At 47.3% G+C, this 20219-nt stretch overlaps 1 protein-coding gene across 4 annotated transcripts in view; it reads right to left on the bottom strand.

The window, feature by feature from the left end:
• Positions 1–20219, bottom strand: part of TENM4 (teneurin transmembrane protein 4) — a 377541-nt gene that overhangs the window by 108127 nt on the left and 249195 nt on the right. For all 4 annotated transcript variants that reach the window (XM_054725404.1, XM_054725405.1, XM_054725406.1 and 1 more), the window contains one exon: positions 5205–5390. In XM_054725404.1, coding sequence (XP_054581379.1) covers positions 5205–5390 — 186 coding nt within the window. The remainder of the gene's footprint in view (positions 1–5204; positions 5391–20219) is intronic.

Genomic DNA, 20219 nt, shown 5'->3' with positions numbered 1-20219 from the left:
ACAAAATTTGTTCATCTTTCTCCTCAGAACTTCAGGATGAAGATGATGGCAGTAGAGTCATTTTCCCTCTTGGGCCATGCTTATTTTTTTCAACACTGCACAAATGTTTCTTGTGCTCTTACATTCCCCTCATTATGCAAGAAGCTGAGGACAGTGGTGGCACACAGCTGTTTATGACACAGACCCTGAGCTTTCGCATGAGGTTGATCTGGACTTCTTTAGCATCTCTATGACTTCTAACATGAAAACTTCTTTCCTTGACTTGCCTGTACCAACAAAAGTTTCTCTGAGGATAATCCCAAGAAGCTTTAAGGGCCCCCAATCTGAGGTTATGGAGAACATGGCCAGAGGCTTTTCACTCTTCTTCCCCAGGAGCCTCAGATGGCTTGAATAGTTGTATCATAGGAACACATTAGGCCAGATTAAACAAGGCTCATTATAACAGGCCATGCCTGGGGTGGCTATAATCACCTAAATTTCTTGCAGATGAATGGCAAACCATCAAAGTCATGTTCTTGTTAAGATGTTGGACACATTAATACTCTTCCTTATTTGGGTGGTCAATGAGTAAGTGGCCAAAGGCATCATCCTGACAGGAACTCACAAGGCCCACTAACTTTCCTCACTTCCCACCCCTACCACGTGTGACTTTTAAAATCTCCCAGAACCATCAACTGCTCCCATAACTTGGAATAGATCCCTGTCCATTTTCTCTTTCTCCTTGTCAGCATCTGTCCTGTCAGGTCACAGGCCGTGTTGTGAGAGAATGCTTTTGAGGAGGGATATGCATGGGGCCATCACACAGGCGCCCATGACTCGTGAGCAATTTGAGACTTCTTCATTGAGGACTGTCTATTTACACAACGAAGAAAAAAACAAAACCCCACTCTGAGAGCTACCATTTGAAAGTGGACAAAGAACTCCAGAAGTTTTTGTGGCCTTTCTTTATAATTTCTCTTCATCTGGCTTTGCTCACTGTAGCAATTGCATCATCAGAGTATTATTTTGATCTTTACTCCCAGAGGAGGATTTGTTTAAGAATCAAGACGTATGTGATTGGACAGCTCTCCTGAAGCCCAGTAAATAATTCTGTATATCTGGCATCTTGAATAATCACAGCTTTGGGGTCAAGGTTGGAATTTCACCAATGTAATCAGAAGCTGGCATTTCCCACATGTGTTTTGAGACTTTATAGACAGGGGCACTGAAGTGAATAAAATAACTATCAGAGAAGTGATCCAAAATGTGAGCAGTGCTTTCAAAGAAATAGAAAAAAAAATTGAACACCTTCTTAAATTTAACTGTGATTTGCAGCTTTCGCTAAAAAAATTGGAGGTCAAGCCCTAGACTTAAGAGAACCATAAAATTTCTGGAAAATATCTCCAAAAACATGCTTCTGGTGACTCTGTGTTGATCACATACTTGAAAAATAGATAGAAATCAATCCATCTTACCTTAACTTCTGGACTAGGAAAACTGGGTTCCATATACGCCAGCAATTTTCAACCAGTGGGCCGGCCACAAGAATTTTTAAAACAAGCAATTCTTGACTATTTTAGTTAGGAGCACTGACTTCCCTTAGATTGTCAAATTAAAAAAATGACAATAGCCAACACAACAATAGCTGTCCAGTGTGAATGGATCAGAATTATACCTTTTTTTTTTTGTCAGATCAGCAAAAAATATATTTTTTGGTGTGCTGCAGAATTTTAGTGATTAGTTTATGTGTGCCATGAGATGAAAAAGGTTGAAAATCCCTGATATATATATATACACACACAAGTGGGAGCGTTAGTAACCAGTAAGAGCAAAAATAGGAAATTCCTTTTTATCTGTTGGATATTTTCAGGAACAGGTAGCTCAGATCCAGGCTGACTGATGGGTGTGCTGTGCTGTGGGCACCAGAAGGCCTCTGGCCACCCCATTCTGTGATTCACAGAGGGAGACACAGAAGCCCCCACTGACCCTGTGGTCTGTCTGACCTTTCTTGAAGATGCAGACACAGATAATTCTTAAGGAATTAGAATTCAATGTGACATATTCTTGCTTTTTAACCAAAAAAATACCACAACTGCCTGTTAAAGAGTATGTCACTGTCAAATTCCCTTTTATTCTTAAAACCAACCTCTATGCTAAAAGATGGAGCAAAACCACCAAAGGAACTATTCAATTCCAAGGTTAGTAATCTGCTCTGGGGAATGTCACTGGGGTAAAAGGTCCTAATGCTGGGGACTTGGCCATGAGGAGCACAGACCTGGCTTATTTGTCTGCGCCAGCTGTTGAAAGCAATCAAATCCCGCTTTCCTGTTTAAAGAGGGCGGCAGTGTGAATAAACAGGCCCTCCTCGCTTCTGCCTTCACTGCGTGGAAATCTCCAAGTCAGTGTTGTGGATCCTGGCTCTCTCCCTGGCGTGGGGCATAAATATACTCCGGCATCAGAGCTAGCGAGAGTAGAATGACCTTCTGTATAAGAATCTGGTAACAAGAGAAAATGTAACACTTGAATTTCTGACTTTTCACATCAGCATTTTTTTTTCTTTCTTTTCCTAAATGATCCTCACAGGGAGCTGAAGTTCCCTGGAAATATAAGAAAGTTCTTCTTGTTACTGTCAAAGTTTAAAAAGGGCTTTCTCCTTCTTGTTTCCATTAAAAAAAGGGGGGGGGGCGGCACCGCCATTGTTTCCCTCCTTTGCATGGCCTGGCCCTGCCCTTCTATCCCTGAGGCTACGAAGCCTTCCTTCAGCACTGAGGTGCTCCTTCACTTAGCAGGGATACAGCTGGCCACAGGCAGAGACCCACGGAGGGAGCGAGTTGCCATGCGGGGAGATGAGACAGGGATGGAAAATGCTCACCACACAATGAAAGGCAATGGAATTCCCAGCCAGCGTCCTTTCATCTGAGCCACTATGACTAGCCCATTACTTCTTCAATGTCCTGTGACATTTTTCTGGTATTTATGACTGTCAACTTCTCTCTTGAATCATGCACATTCACCTTTATAGATGTCTTATCTGGAGGGGAAGATGCATCCAAAATCCCGAGGAGGGATCTGCTCTTAAAGACTGACCACAGGGTGGGCAGGGGAGGTGGGAGGGGGTGGTTTGACTTCTTGGCAGCAAAACAAAAGGGACATTCTTCAGGTCCGGCTGATGAACAGCCATGAGAGGAGACGCTAGACGTAGCCCAGCCTGCCCACAAGCTGGTCATGCGTCATCCGTGACTGCACCCGGGGAGAACGTCCCAGGTCCCCTGTCATCTGACTCAAATGTGAGGCTTTTATCTTATAAAAGTCTGACATCCATAACTTTTTGGAACTTGGGAAGGCGAGCTGAGGGCTCCATGAACAAGCTAGGAAAACAGAAATGTCCTCCCTCTGGGCTCTGATTTTGGTTTTAATAGGGTTGTGCCCCTTGTGGGCTGGGGAGGCTGAAAGGTCAGCCGTCCTTAGTCACGCAGGAAAGGGGAAGCAGAGCTGAAGGAAGAGGGCCCGCCAGGAACTTGAGCCCCTTCTCTTTACGGGGGTTCAGGTCCATCACAAGGTAAGATGACACTGACACAAGAAGCCACCCAGAAGCCACAGCAAGACGCGGCGGCACTGTCTGCTGTGGAAAAGCGGGGAGGGCTGCCATGGGCTCTGAGTGGCTGAGGAGAGTGTGGGCTGGTGAATTAGGTGTGGAACTGTGAGCATAACCCTCCTAGGGAGACACGGCCTCTGGGGAGGATATGGGCCGGATGCCTTTGCAGAGAACCGGGCTTTGTCCCGAAAAGACTGCAGAGCAAGCAGCTGGTGAGCAGCCCCTGCACCAGGGCCCAGAAAACCGAGCCTCCAATTCCTGTTTCACTTCTTAAAAGTGAAGTGACCTTCGGCCTCAGGCCCTGGGAAAATGCTGTGTGCCTTGACAGGGTGACTGTTAGGAATATGAAATAATGCAGTGAAAGCCTTTAGCACAGCACTTGGCACATTGAAAATATTCAGAATTAGAAGCCATTATTATCAATAGTATTAAGTAGAAGGTATCCTACAGCCGCTTATAAAGAGTGATGTTGTGAGGGCAGGGAAGGTGAATATGCATGGATTTCAGGCTATAAAACAAAAGGAATGGAGCCTAAAAGAAACCCAAAAAACACCATGAGATAAGAGGCAGCTCCATTTGCTCAGAATTCCTTTGTGTCTCTCCTCCCCCCCCCCCCCCCCAAAGCTTTGGGGCTTGTCTCCAGTTGCTATAAGACTCAAGAGGTGACTCTCAGAGCGGGAGGGGCACCCGAATCCTGCCTCTGGAAGCATGTGCGCACCATCTGACCCAACCCTGCCTTTAAAAAAAAATGCAAGAAGTTAAAACACACATCCACAGACCAGTTGATTCAATAAAGAGCTTTTGGTGAGTGTTCATTCCAGATAATAAACCAAGCAAAATGTCTGGCTGTGTTTAAAATCAACAAAACCAGCGGGAAAGGCAGAAAGAAGGGAAGGGAGTGATGGGCTTGTTTTGAAAGCTGCCAACAGAGCTGCTTTAGCAGGGGCCCTGGTGCCGAGGAGCCCCCCCAGGGAGGAGAAAGGAGACAAACGCAGACAGGACGGAAGCCCAGGACAGGGGAGGAGGGGTCCCAGGCTAATGGGATGCAGATGTGGCCTGTGGGAAGCTTTCCCCGGGATTCCGGGAATCTTTGGGAGCTCAGGGCTAGGAGGCCACTGGGTATGAAGGGTTCAGAGCTAAGCCCAGTGCCTCCCAACCAGATAGTGAATTTGATAATAATGGCTATATTTATTGAGTGTTATACTATGTGCCAGCCTGTTCTAAGCTCTTTACATGCATTATTATTCCCATTTTTATAGGTGAGGAAACTGAGGCTCTCAGAGAGGCACTGGGACTAGCCCACAGCTGCTAAGGGAGACTCCTCTGCCTCCTTCTTGAACCCAGGCTCCTTAACGCAGAGCTACCCTGCATTTGGCCTGGGAAGGGCTAACTAGCAAGGCATGCCAACCAGCTGGAATCTGGGAACTGCAGATTGGGGAGGAAGGGAGGTTAGTGTCCAGTGATGAGTTTTAGTCCAATTGATGTCTAGGAAATGCCAACCATAATGTCACCAGATGAAAGGACTTTTAGCCCAGTTCCCACATGCAGTGGGGTCAGCCCTGGCCCTGAAGTACCCGACAAAGGCACCGTGCAGGCCAGAGAAGACACCCCGGGGCCCGGCCCGTCATACCGATGGTGCAGTGCTCGCCGTTCCAGCCGGGGCTGCATTCGCACTTGCCGTCGCGGCAGGTCCCATGCTCGGCACAGCGCGGGTGGCAGGCCCGCTGGTCGCAGGCCGCCCCCATCCAGCCTTCCTCGCAGCGGCAGGTGCCCCCGACACACACGCCGTGGCCCCCGCAGTCGGCAGCACAGATCTCTGTGGGGAGGAAGTAGAAGGGGCCAGGAGAGGCAGGAGAGGGAGGAGAGAGAAAAAAATAAGTACTGAGCAAGGTGTTGCTGGGAACAAGAGTCACACTTGGCTACCTTCCTTGGCTTCTGGGAGCAGTCGGGATTCCAGGGGTGGGGAAGCTAATCTCTGTGGACAGTGACCCTCGGACAAGAACGTTCTCGGGGCAGAAGCCTGTCCCAAACCCATTCTTTGAAAATAGGTTGGATGGAAGGGCTCTGCTCTGTTTGCTCCCCCTACTGCCAGCCTGTCCCCACGTCTGTGCTTGCCACTTCAAAGGGGACTGTCCCGCTGAACAGATGGGAGGAAAAGTCAAATTTAATTAAAAACCGGTTATGTGTGAAAACAGTGAGGATGAGTCCGCGATCGCCAGAGAAGGGCTTGTGGGCGTGTTCTGGGGCCTGTGTTTGGGCCCAGCCTTGACTCTGATAGACGAGGGTAAAAGGAAGGCTGGGCCCTGGGCCTCATGTACTCTAGGAGGTGGCTGGTTTGTGCTTTTGCTGGGTGTATGTTCAGTGCTTTGCCACTGCAATTCCAAGCACCATCTAAATGGCCTTTCAGATATAAAGCAATCAGATAGGGGGCAGGGGGCACTCCACAGTGGGAGTTGTCTGGCCCTTCACCAACACGTACGTGACCTGATTCACAAGCCCCTGGGGCGTGAGGTCAGCGCAGATTCATGGTCATCCAGGCAGAGGCTGCGGATGCTCCCAGACACAACTGCTTTTTAGGGACCAGGTTGAGCAACCATGGCCACAATGCCCTCTGCCAGGGCTCTGGTGGAGGGAGACCCCGACTTGATTCTGTGCCTCGTGGCCCAACCATCTTCCAATGAAAAGCCTAGCACCTTTAGTTTCAAATTAAGTTAAGTGGCACCTATGTCAAATTGCATTTGCCCATTACGACTCCCTTTTAAGCTACTAATTGTCTAGCTATTTTTGAGAAAAGAAAGAAAATTATATCATAGAGGCTCAGTCCTTTCTTATGAGTCTACAAGGCAATGGCTAATATGTTCAAGAATTAAAAAACAACACAGTGAGTTAGCATTTATAGTGAGTTCCCATGCCGGACACCTTGCCAAGCACACTGCCTGAGAAGGGAGATGCTACAGGCAGTAACACACTGGGTTCCTCAGATGCCCAGAGGAGAGAAGCCGCTGTAAAATGGGTGCAAGAGCCCTGGCCTAGAGCCAGACTCAGGAGCTTCTGAGCTGTGTGACCTTAGCCAGGTTCCTTGACTTCTCCAAAGTGCTGAGTGTGGGCGGTATTGATGCTGCCTATCATAGGCCCTGTGCTGACCCTCAGGGCTGTGCTGAGCATGCAGTGAAATGGATGACAGGAAGGGCTTGGCAAATGACAAAGGCCACTAACTCAAGAAATGTTTCTCGGGACAGTGAGTTTTAGACTAGGAGTCCAAGGATCAGGTTTGCAAGATCTGTGCCTGCTCAGCCACTAATCTGCTATGTGACCTTGGGAAGGTCACTTCCCCTCTCTGGGTGTCAGTTTCCTCATCTACTGCAGGGGGGACCTGATGGCATTATTCCTTCCGGCTCTAAGGGAACTTTATGTCCATGTTACAGAGCATCATCCACCCCGAGGCTCAGCTCAAGTGTCCCTCCTGCTGCGAGGAGTCCAGGAGTCTCTGCGATTCATCCTGTCATTGTTCTATTGCTCCTGGACTTCCCACACTACATGGCAGAGGGGTTTGCTGTTTCTGGGTCTGTCTCAGAATCAGACTAGGGACACGCGAGTCTGGATTGAATTCTTCTAATCAGGTCTAGGCCTGATACCCAACACAAATCTTGGCACAGAACCGAGCCTTAATTAGGGTTGTTGGCTAATGGATTAATCTGTGTTTGCCTGGGGCTAGAGGTGCCTGAGACTGTAAAACAGATCACAAACGCCCTACTCAGCCTGGTGGAAATCAGTCCAGGACTATTTATCTGCTTATCTCTAGTGAGTTGCCCTGAGGGAAACTTTCCAAGTGAAGGGGGAGGGGGGTGGGGTTAGGGGGGGAGCAGTGTCACTCCATAAAGCAGTCCTCCCGGAATGGGCCTTTCTCAGGATGCCCTTCAAGCTTCTTTCCCTTCTTCGCACACAGACCACAAAGACACTCTGTAGGCCCCAGGCCTCCCCAAGTCCTGTTTCACAGTTCCCATCCCTTCTGCACCTCGCTCCTAGGGCCCTGGCCCCTGGTGACTCTGGAGGCGGAGCCTGCACTCAGGGCTAGAGCTTCCTGGGAAGCCAAGAGGGAAGATTGGCTTGGCATCTGTTTGGGTGAACTCAGCACTATTTCAGGTGGCAGTTTATGGTGGCAGCGAGGTGGGGCCACAGCCTGGGTGCTTCAGGCAGCAGGGTGTGCAGAGTTGATGGGGGTGGAGAGCCGAGGAGGCAGGCTCTCTCTACAACTTGACTTCAGGTCTTAGCCAATAGGTAGTCCAATCCCTTATTAAGCAGGCTGGAAGCAGTGGGGATGAAAGGGTAGTGACTTGGAATCAGATGCGGCTCCAAATATTAATTCTGCTAGTTATTCGACCGTAGGCAGCCTATTGGATTGCCACGAGCTTCACTGTCTTCCTCTGTAAAATGGGGATGATGATAGCACCCAGTTCAGAGGGTACAGAGTTCCTATTATATAGCAGGTATTGATAAATTCATACTGATTCATTATTCCTCCAATAATATTCCATGCATACCCACTATGTGCCAAAGACTTGCCTGATGCCAGGAATCCACAGGTCAATAAGATATGATCCCCTCCCTCCAGAAATCATAGTCCAGACAAAGCACAGACTGATACTGGCATTCCAAGACTAACCACATAATCTGCAGCCGTTACTCACTTTCACACCTTTTTGCATAAGTGCAGTGAAGGAAAACCAGGAATCTTAGGATCAGACAGATTTGGGGTCTACCCTTGGCTTTGCCACTTACTGGCTGGGTAACCTGCAAGTTGAAAGTTATGAAATTTGCTGAGCCTTGCTTTCCACTTCTGTAAAACGGGAACAATAATTCCCACTTCACCCATCTCACAGGGCTGGTGTTAGATCAAATGAGGTAATGTGTGGGAAAGCTGTTTTTTGATTAATAATGAACACTTACTCAGGTTTTACAGTTTGCAAAGCACCCTTCATGTACCATGTCTTATTGAATTGTTAAGCAACGCTGTGAGAACACCTGGCTGCTATCTTTCCTAGAGGTGATGCTACTGAGACCCAGTCATCTGGTGCTTCTTCCTCATTGGACAATCCTCAGAGCAATGCTGCAAGACAGGCATTTTCCACATAAGGGAACAGAGAGGCAAAGGGGCAGCTTTTCCTTTGAGGGGAACTTGGTTCTTCAAGTACATCTCCCCCATTTTCTGGCCCTGTTGCTTATCCTTTGTGACATCCAAGTCAGACCCTGGATAGATGTGAAATGAAATGAGATCCTCCACACAGAGTTTCCCAGACACTCGATCTCACAGTTCTCATCCGGAGACCACGGAGCTGTCCATCCAAATGCTCCATTTCCTTACCAGTTCCTCTAGACGAGCTCTCCTGGCCTGGAGCGCCAGTTGCCTGGTGGCCGGGCACCCCTCCATCAGCGCTTTACAAGCTGGGTTGTGAGCTCTTTTACACATTTAAATGGAAGGGGCCTGAACAGGGTGACCCTGATGTTTATGGGATGCTGACAGGCACACAACCTGTCAGTGTCTAGGTTCTCCTCTGCCTGAGTGGATGGACCCACTGACATCTCAGAAACCTGAGATGCTACTTTATCATTTGTCCTCAAGCCATAGGCACTGATATATATATATTCTTTTGTCCTTGAAATAAAAGGAATTTCTTTATTTTTCCTTCAAGATTCTGCTTTGACATTAAAGCAAACAGAACTTCCCAGAGGGGTGGTGAAAACCTAATTGTATGAGGCTAAAGAATGGGCTTTGACAGCTCATAAGCCCTTTACATGACGTAGTGGTACTTTGTGAAATTTGGGTCACCACTGGTCTCTAGGACTCAAGTCGCTTCAAATGTAAAGCAGGGATGACACCCATTCTGCAGAGAGCTAGTGTAGGAATTACGCTCATTTGTTTAATTTCTTAAATTCTCACTCTAGCGGGTTCTGGAGAGCCAGTGGTGACTATGGCAGACAGGGTTCTTTCCTGACCTCAAGGAGCTGACATTGAGCATGGCAGGCAGACATACACTCAACGAATTAAACGCCAACATGAATGGAAGGGAAGCTGCTAGCCTAGTGCCATGTGTGATCAATTGTGTCCACACGGTCTTGTAAGAAAGGAAATGAGGTGGAGTGGCACGTATACCGGACTGAAGTCAGAAGATCAAGATGTGAATTCTTGTTTATGCAACACACATAGTACAGGTGAGCATTTGATAAACGCTGGCTGACTTTCACATGATTAACATCAGGGCTTTCTTATTAAATGCTGGAGGGTCAGAGCCAGAGGACTCTTCTGAAGTTCCATGCAGTACACAATCCATAGGGTAGACTTTGGTTCAGATTCTGACCCCCCAATTTCCTTGGGTCCCTGTGGAGTCCTTGAGAGAATGACTTAATCTCTCTGAGCCATACTTCTTCAAAACGGGAGGATAATAACGGTCCCCTACAGGTTGAGGAGGGATAATTGAAGGAAGTATGTATATGTGAAAAGCTCTATGTAAACTATGTTATGTACATGACTGACTGATGGGGACCTAAGACATCCTGTATCAGCACAACTCCTAGTCACCTGGCAGAGTAGCATCTTCCTGAAGAGCAAAATATTTGCTTTTCTAGTAATAGCCTCAAAATTTGGATATTAAGCCCTTTCTCTGGTTCCCTAGCATGGTACCATCAGCCAAGACCTTCAAAACCCAGTTAGAAGCTATTTATATTTGTAGCCTAGGCATCCTCTTGAAAACAGGTGAAAATGCCCCACTGTTCTAAATTCCACGCCTATGAAGTTCTTGATTGCACTGTATCAGTCCTTGGAGGTGAACCAGGTTAGGCCCAAGGACACCTTAGGTTTTTTCCTAGACACTCCCCTTCCCACCCCACCTCTGCCCTGCCTCACCTGTGCACATCCGTCTCTCTAGACTGGAAGCCCACCTGATGGCAGGCTCTAGCTTTTATTCATTGTTTTTCCCTGGCAGCAGGCACCAGGCCTGGCACAGCATGAGCTTTCAACAAATATTTGTTGAGAGAACAGATGAATTTTAGAAGCTCCATGGAAGAGGTGTTATGTCAGTTGGCTCAACTCTAGCTCATTGCCATACTGTGTAACATTTATTTGGTTAAACATATTCACACGGGCTCAGTCTCCTTTGTGCCCAACCTTCTTAGAAACTCATCTTCTCTGTCCTAGCCAGGTGTGATCAGTGGGTAGAGTGTTGGCCAGAGGACTGAAGGATCCTGCGTTCGATTCTGGTCAAGGGCATATACCTGGGTTGCAGGCTCCATCCCTGGCCCCGGTCGGAGGGTGTGCAGGAGGCAAACAATCGATGTCTCTCTCTCTCTCTCACATCAATGTTTCTCTCTCTCACCTACCACTCTATCTAAAAAATCAATGGGAAAAATATCCTCAGGTGAGGATTAAAAAAAAAAAGAAAAGAAACTCATCTTCTCCAGTCTTCAACCGAAATCGCTGTAAGTTTCAAGTGTCTCAGTCCTTAACACCCACACACACATCACCCTTCATGCCAATGTCTGTGTCACTCCTATTCTCTTTCTGTAACGCAGGTGGATACATGAGGAAGAGGTGAAAAGGGTAGGTGAAGATAGAAGGTTTAGCTATTTGTTAATTGTGCCCCAGGCTCCTCTCATTAAATGTTGATTTCATAAGAGCCTGGATGAAGGCCCTATCTTGGGGCTATGGTTTAATTTGTCCTGACTTACTTTACAATCCTGTTCATTAAAATAGCTGGTAGGGGAAGCTGTGCCTTTCCCCTAAAGGGAGAGACTGATATATAATTTTCCCATAAAATTTCTTCTCTGCAAAGATGCTCAAAATTGACATGAGTGGGGGGTGGAGGGGACCTCACCCAAGGATCTGTGCACTTTCCTGCTGAGCAAGGAACAGATCGAGGTGCAGCTATTTTTAAAATTCCAGGGATGTATAAATAGAGGCTTGGCCCAGGGAGACCTCCTGGGAAGCCCTTTAATAAGCCTGTACTTAGCACGAAAATGGACGGCAGCGAAAACTGTTCTATTTTTCTTAGGATCTGAGGTGCTTAGAGTGACCTTAAGACATTTTAAAAGAGGGTTAAATAATATAAAATGATTTCCATTAAGATGTTGTTTCATCACTCACTCATCTGAGTTAGTGAACAGCTTGGGGAATTTCTCTGAAATCCTGGTACATTTTAAGTCCAAGCCACACTGCACAGCATTGGAGGCAATAAAGGGAGGAAATGTAGAACCATTGTTGGTGGCACACAAGTGTTATCTCATTCAATCTTCGCAACAGTCCTGCAATGGTATTTTCACTGCCGTGTTGTAGTCGAGGAAAAACAGCTTGAAGAGATTAAGGGACTTGCTCAAAGATACTTAGCTAGAATGAAAGGTCACTAGGATTAACACAGCTATTTGGTCTGTAAATTATGGGACCAGGTTTAAGCAAAATCTCAGATGTAAAATGACATATCTCCCTGACTGTTAATTATGTATTAGATCATCATCCCAGCTAAACTATAGGATCTCTGAAATGAAAGTCTGAGTCTCCTTCCTCACCCTGACCCAATGTTCTTCATATTAAGTACTTTTCCTTTTGTTTATGTGTCTGTTCATCCTCCATCCATCCATTAACCCAGCCATCCATCATGTCATCCAACCATCCCACTAACTGTGTGATTTGGGCAAGTGACTTCATCTTTCTGTGCCTCCGATTTCTCTTCTGCAAAGTAAGATACAGACACCAACATCTCAGGTTAATGTGAGGCTTAATCGAACACCATGCAATATGCCTGGTATCGTGCACTCTTCCACAGAACAAACACTTACTGTGTGGCAACCATATCACATTTATGTGCTGAAAAGTCCAGGGGGAGGGAGGGATTGAAGATACTGGGAAGAGCAAGGGGATGATGTGAACAACTGAGGTTCCTTTGAATAGCTGGAGGACTGGATCTGGAGCACAAAGAGGGGCAGGCGTGGTGGGCACCTCATCCTCTGGGGAGAGGTATGTAGGCAGAGACCCGTGTAAGGGACGGGCTGGGATAATGGAAAAGCACATAACTAAAGCTTCAATGTTCTCAGGGAGGTTAAAACTCACTGCTGAGCAGGATGCAGATGAACAGATGTGGACGTTTGAAAGAGCCCCTTGGGAATGAGAGAAATAACTCACAAAATGCAAGAGGACTGCAGCTGGAAGGGCCCAGGAGACCCTAAAGAACATGAGCAGGATGTGACTTGGCTCCGGCGCTCGGAAGCCCAGCTCTAAGATCAGAGATGGCGAGTGGTTGAGATGATCCTGGCTTTTGCAAGGTGGATGTGGGAGAAAGGCACAGAGATGAGGGAGCTGAAGGAAACGAGCTGGAGGTGAAGGACCCTGGGAACAGGGGAGAAGGAAGGAGAAAGAGGGGGAGCCAGGAGCGAGCTGATGTTGGGCAGGAAGTGGCCTGGTCCTGGCCAGGGGATCTCCTTTAGGCAGGTTTAGGGGTAAGAGACAAAAAGAGAGGAAAATTTAGAACCGTTTTTGTGGTCAGAGCGAGAGAAGGCACCTCAGAGATGCTCTGCATTCTACAGACAGGAACACGAGGGCCCCGAGAGAGGAATGCCTTGTCCTTTGCTGCACAGTGACATGCATATCAGTACCTGAGCAAGAAACTGATGGCTGCCTTAGGAGACGGGCATGGACTAGTAAGGGCCCCGCCAGACAAATGGCTAAAAGGGGGTGGGGTGCTCACCACACTCTTTGGTTCCTCCTCTGTGCCTCCATGGTCTGGGTTATCCTCTACTCCATGCTCAACTCTCAATGCGCTTTGAGTTCTGACTCCAATGCCACCTCCTCCTTGAGGCCTCTTTCCGGTGCCCCAGCTGGAAGGGGTTTCGCTCCCTGCATTCCCAGGGCTCTCTATGTGGACTTTTCTTTATCAGGGCTGTTAGTGTTAGCCCCAAGCCCTGCCATCGTCAGGTTAAGCTCCCCATTCCACAGTGTCTTGCCCGGGAAATGGATCTGCCGCATTCCCGTAGTGCCAGATTCCAGTGGTACGAGGCAGGTGCCCGATGGAACTGCTCAAGGCTCTATGCTTTTGCACAGGACAGAGGCCTGGGTTTAAGCTGGCTGGATATAAGAGCCTGCTCTGCTACTTCCCAGCTATGGGAAACAATACTGCACACCTCGGACTCTTATTTGTGTCATTTATAAAATGGTGATAATGACACCTATCTACCAGAATCTTAAAGTTGATTTAAAAATAAATAGGGTGGGCAAAAATAGGTTTACAGTTGTGAGTATGCAAAACACAGAGTTCATAACATTCTTACAATAATCATAACCTGCATGTATTTTTCCATATGAACAATTATAAACCCACTTTTGCCCACCCTCGTATCACACACCCATGTGTTAGATGCCCCTAGACTGGGGATTCAGAAACTATATCCAATTATTCCTATCCTCAAGCAACTCAAGTCTTCCAATGCATACATGAGAACAAATGCCCGGCATACCGTCGGCTAATTACAAGTTAACTTTCTCTCCCACAGGACAGCTATCCCTATGTTTTGAACAAATTGGTTCGCAGAGAGCACCTGCTCTCCCTCCCTCCCTCCCTCTCTCACTAAAGGGGCAGATGGCTTTTTAGTCTTGGGGCAGGTTTCAGGAAGAAGCCAGAAGGGGAGGAAGGTACAGGAAAGGAGCCTCCGACTTCCTCACAGTAATTAGTCTCCTTTTGACACTAAGGCCAAACCCAAGCCACTCTCCTATGCTTTTCAATAATTCCCTCCCTGTCGCTGCTCCAAGCCGTGGCTCTGTCCCACGGATCAGATCGGATAGGGATGGCAGCCAGCTAATGAGCCTTGGAAACTGTGCGGCCTTTCACCTCACTCAAGGAGCTAGGCAAGCTTTCAACCCAGGCAGAAGAGTGGATTTCGGTGTGTCAGTGCGTAGTGTTCTCCACACCTTCCCCCAGGACCAGTGTTTTGAAGCACCCCTCTCAGAAGCAGTAGCAGCCACTGCTGTTCATCTTAATTGGAGGGCATTGGGCTTCCTGCCTAGAGGTGTTCAGGCCTCGCTTGGAGGAGGCCTTCAAATAGGGTCTGACTTTGCTGAAGGATAACAAGCTAGCCAAGGGCCGGTGAGCAGAGAAGCCGAAGAACGTGACTGGGATGTGTACGTTCAGCCAGGGCTGGATCACTATCCACACCCCAGGGAAAGGACCCAAATGGGTGAAGTGAAAGATAGGCTGACGTTCAATGTTCTTCCCAAAGACCTCCAACCATGATATCCCCTGTGAAAGGCCATCATGTGCTCATCTATCTAACTCTCTCCTGGACACCTCCACCTGGATGTCCCCCAGGTGCCTCCAACTGCATGCCAGTATCAGAGCAATCTTCCTAAAACCAAACCTGACTGTGCTGCATCTCTGCTTAAAGCTTTCCAGGGGCTCCCACTGACAGATAAAACCTAAACTCTTTCAAGGCCATTCATGATCGGATGCCTGTCAACTTCCCTCACCTCTTCCCTTCTCACTGCTGCCACAAATTTTCTAGAAAATGCCAGGATCTGGCTCATCTTTGTTGCAGACCTTTGACTTCCCCAGGGGGCTGCTGCAAGGGGCTTGCCTCCTCCTTCCATCTCTGCCAACTCAAATCCAACCTCCATGACCCACCTTCATCCCCCCTTCCTCCAAGAAGCCACCCGATCACCCCAGAAAGCAACTGCTCTTTCCCTTGTACCCTGGTAGTAGTGTCCGGTACACTGTTGGTCGTGATCCGATTCCCCTAGTTCCTGGAAGTGGTACCAAATTTATAAAGTGGTCCTTTATAAATCTGATACCGGATTCACCGACAGTGTCAGCATAAACCTTGGCAAGAGCTAACGGCAGAGTTACACAGGGGATGAGCATGGGCTCTGAAGCCCAAGAAGGCTGGGTTGGAATCTCGTTTCCCCAGAGTGGTTTTGGGCAAGTCACCCAAGCTCTCTGAACCCTGGTTTCCTGAGAATAACACCATCTGCAATGTCAGAGACTTATGGATTTGTTGCTTGAATCGATCATGAAGCACATACATAAAGGAGCTTTATAAAATTTCCATTCCAAGAACAGTTATTATTTTTAAATTACAAGTTATCGTACCAGCAGTTTGATTCAGGAAGACAACCAGAGATTTCATGTAAGATATCAGCTTGGGCATCCAAATAGAAACCTGATTCAGAAACCCAATTTCAGGAGGGCTTATATTTGCATACTGAAGAGCTCCAGTTCTGATGGAAGAGGTTCCAGGGCTGTCGGGGAGCGGGGGAGGGGGGATGGGGTGGGATTCTACTAAATTACAAAGCTGCCAGCTCCTGGCTTGTCAACCTTTAACTCTGGCAGTATTTAGTAGTGCTCCTGTCTGGACCCAATTTCCCAGCCTTTGATTAAATGTTAGGAACTGACCATCTCATTGTGTTTAAACCTCCGCACGACTTCCCAGACAACGGGTGGGCTCGTCTCCACCTGCTCCCAGCACCTCCTCTTCTTCCTCTGCCTCGGTGTCAATCTCTCAGATATTTATTATTCTGAACTTTGATTTTAGGCTAGCACTTGCTGCTGGGAACGGGTACAGGAAATGTCAAGTCTCAGTGGATGTTATTCCTCGGGTGAAATTCTAACCCTGAGTTTCCCCTCCCATAACATACCTATACAGAAATAGTCCAGTCTGATCATTTCCTTTTGATGTTTAATTGGATGTCGGTACTGTGCTTTCAGGGCTGAGGAGCTAATGCTGGCTCAGAGAGGGAACAATTCTGGCTACACAAATGAGACTTGTAACAGGGGAGAATGCTCAACGCTGGATCTAATTTTCTCTCCCATCCATGAGCGTAAGACAATTTCTCTGGCGATAAAGCATCTCACTCAGTCTTTCTGTCATTAATAAGAATTAAATTCTGTTCCCTCAAATTTAAATGTAATTATATTTTGCCTCGTAAATAAAATTGAATTACCACTTTCAAAATCTAGCACTAATGTAACTGCTATATTTAGAGCTTTAATTTTTTTAACCCTGTTGCTACTTGCAGGTTATTTTTTAAAGTCATCAAGCTTCTTTTCCGGTCAATTGTGACTTAATTTGGTAAGAGCTTTTCTGTTCCCTATCCATCTTGTCATTATTGTTATTAAATGTGTGTTGCGAGTTGCCTTTCCTTTTGGTAGGGGATGAGAGTAATAGAGAAGAAACTGGAAGCTCAGAGGATCTGAGCTTGGATTCTAGAAGCCCCCCCAAAGTAAAGGTAGAACCTATACCAAGTTGAGCTGAGAGAGCTAAAGAAAGGGCCCTATTGGGGAGTCTGAAAGGAAAATCTACAACATGCATTGAAATATCTTTTTGATTCGTTAATCCTCATCCAAGGATATTTCTTCCATTGATTTTAGAGAGAATGGAAGGGAGAGAGGGAAACATTGATGTGAGAGGGACACATCAATTGATTACCACTCACATGTGCTCTGACCAGGCTGGGATTGAACCTGCAACCCTGGTACATGCCCTTGACCAGGAATTGAACCCACGACCCCTCGGTTTGAGGGTCAACATTCTAACCACTGAGCATACTGGCCAGGGCCATTGAAACATTTTTTAATCCAAGATTTCCAGTGAGGCATTCAGTGAAGTCTGTGATTTGGACCCTGCCTACCTTTCTGACCTAACTTCCTGCCCACACTCCTGTGGCTCCTGTTCTCCAGTCAGTCCGAGGTGGGCTTTCCAAACAGATGATGCTCCTGCATAGCTCATGCTTCTGTGCATGCTCTTTCCTCTGCCTGGACTCCTCCCTCCTTTGTCACCAGGGAGTCCCCTCTCAAGGTCTGGCTTACAAGTCTCCTCCCTGGGGAAAACTTTCCCAGGTTCCTCTCCCCATCCTCTCTTGGCCGAGCTCACTGTTCCTGGCTTTGTGCTTGCAAACCCTACTGCACACACATCAGTCAGAGCTCTAGTTATGTCTTATAATTAGGTGTTGCTTCCTTCATGGACTGTGGCTGTCTGATTCTCAGTGCCTAGACCCTTGTCCCCACACACAGAAGCCAGAAAGTTCATGAGTAAATGAAGTAGACAATGTGCATGTTAGGGGTGGGTGTAGGTGTGCAGGTGCGCAGGTGCGCAGGTGCGCAGGTGTGCAGGTGTAGAGCTGTGCTGGGTGATCTCTCTGTGGAAGCTGTGTTCTGCTCTTGAATGGAGCTCATAGGAAGCTTGCTGTCCTGAGAGCAGACTGATGCTAATGCTCTGTGGCCCTCACACTATTGCCTGGGGATAAGGGTGCCAGCACATTAATGACATTTCATCTAGACTTGGTGACCAGTGTTGTGGTGGAGAGTCTCAGGAACCACAAAGAAACAGAGCTTCTGAGAGAGAAAGCAAGGTGTTCAAGGTCACATAGACTCAAATCCAGGTCAGAGTATGGATTTGAGGACAGAGGCTACTTCACTATATCAACTGCCCTCAAACATAAAATGTGTTCGAGTCTAAGGACTGTTTGGCTAATTTAGATTTAATCATGTATTCTAAAAATATATACTAATACTTTATTGAGTGCTTATTGAATGTCAGCCACTGTGCTAGGCACTTCATTGACACATATTAAAGCTAACTTGGAAAACAACAATGCAAGGCAGGTGTCATTAGCCCTATTCTCTGGATAAGTTGAGTCTGGAAAAGAAAGAGTCTGGCTTGGTCTCTCTCCAAATACCACGCATGTGCTGCCTCCAACCCTGTACCACCGAATCTCTCAAACATTTAAACCTGTTATTCCATGAAACTCAGTTGCAATGAAATGATAAGAATCATAACCCATCAGCGTGAGCATTTTAGAGGCAGATTCTTTGCCATGTACTGCTTCTATGAGCCGGACCAAAAGGAATAAAATGTAGTGAGAGGGCCTCTCAAATAAAAGTCATTTATGGAAGTCAAGATTGCAGAGGGCTAGCAGAGTAGTGGCAACGAGGAACGAATTCATGAGGCTGAGGACAGAGGCTACTGAGGAGGGAGAGCCAAGGGAGGGCAGATGACAAGTCTAAGGGATCACGTTTGAAATGCTATCCTGGAAAATGCCACCGAGCCTGAAGTCTTCTTTGGAAGTCATTAGGGTGTGACAAAAAGGTAGGCTTTTCCAATTTTAAAGACCATCTTGAAGTGGTTAAATTCCTTTTCTTTTCTAAGTAACTCCAAGCCAAGAGATGAAAAGCCAACGAAAGCACTCGGGGAGGGGAGGGGGTGTCAGTGCTGCTGTGCATGCCCACCCTATGCAAAAGCTACGAAGCATCCAGGCACGGTTACAATACATTTTTCTGTTTTCCACCGAGCTGACTGAGGAGGGTCCTTGAAGCCAGATCGGCCACTTACTAATGGGGGCAGGGGGATGCTGGCCAAGGAATTTAACTTTCTGAGCTTCAAGTTACTCAGCTAGAAAATGGAACACTTCCCTCACAGGGTTCTGATGAACCTTAACTAAGATGATGGTTGTCAAGCGCTTAGTTCAGTACCTGGGAAAGGGCAAGCACTAAGAAACCGGTGGCTCTTGAGTCAATGCTCCATCCTGTGGCTTGTCAGGGAGAAAGACAAGATGGCTGACAAGGAAACCTCTTTGGATGGGATGGGGGCCTGAGGCAAGAGCTGAGAACTTGGAAACAATGGGCCTGGATTTAATGAAAACTCTTAACACTGATTAGCTGTGATTCAATTCATTTCCCTCCCTAACTGTTTCCCATTGGTAAAACAACAGCAGTAGTATCGCCTCCATCATCATCATCATCATCACCATCACCACCATCATCATCATCACCATCACCACCATCATCATCACCATCACCATCACCATCACCATCATCACCATCATCATCATCATCACCATCACCATCATCACCATCATCATCACCACCACCACCATCATCATCATCATCACCATCACCATCATCATCATCACCATCACCATAATCACCCTCAAAGGACTGAGGAAGTAAAGTCCCCAGGGCCCAGAGTTGAGGACAGAGGTATGTTGAGGGTAGGGGATAAGCCATGTAACCTGTGCTCTTTTGGGACAGGGATCTGCTCAAACAGTTATCTTGTGTGTTTGTCAGGAAGGAAGACACACAATGAAGCTGGATTTAAGGAAGGATTTCTGACATGAGACTGGAAGCCACGTTGCTGGCAATCCAGGGGTCTGAGTAAACACTTGTATAAAACCTGACTTCACTGTTTCCACAGACCTAACCAAAGTGCTGGGGACCTTAGCTCACATTTCATTACAGGCTGGTTGCTGAGTCCAGGGCATGTTGACTTAAGCTGCTTCCATGAAATCCTGTTCTCCATGCCAAACAGCAAGACACTCCTCTCAGGGTAGAGCTAGCCTCCCTTCCTCGGAGGGCCGGATGGTGGCGGCCCATTCCTGCCAAGCCCACAACCCACAGTCAGTGCCGACGGTGCAAGAAGCACTTTGGCTGTGTCTGCTGGGCTGCAGCCCCTGGTGGGAAGGCCCTGTACCAGCCCTGCTGTGCCCGGAGCAGATAACACAAATAACACGACTAAAGTGGCCGCTTGCTGGTGTCTGAGTTGTGCCAGACACTGTGCTAACCACTTTGCCTGTACTTTCTCAATGAATTCTCACAGAAGCCCATGGTGGTTTTACCTA

This window comes from Eptesicus fuscus, chromosome 13, assembly GCF_027574615.1.
Source record: "Eptesicus fuscus isolate TK198812 chromosome 13, DD_ASM_mEF_20220401, whole genome shotgun sequence".
Classification (NCBI taxonomy): domain Eukaryota; kingdom Metazoa; phylum Chordata; class Mammalia; order Chiroptera; family Vespertilionidae; genus Eptesicus; species Eptesicus fuscus.
This window is presented reverse-complemented; position numbering and strand designations above follow the sequence as displayed.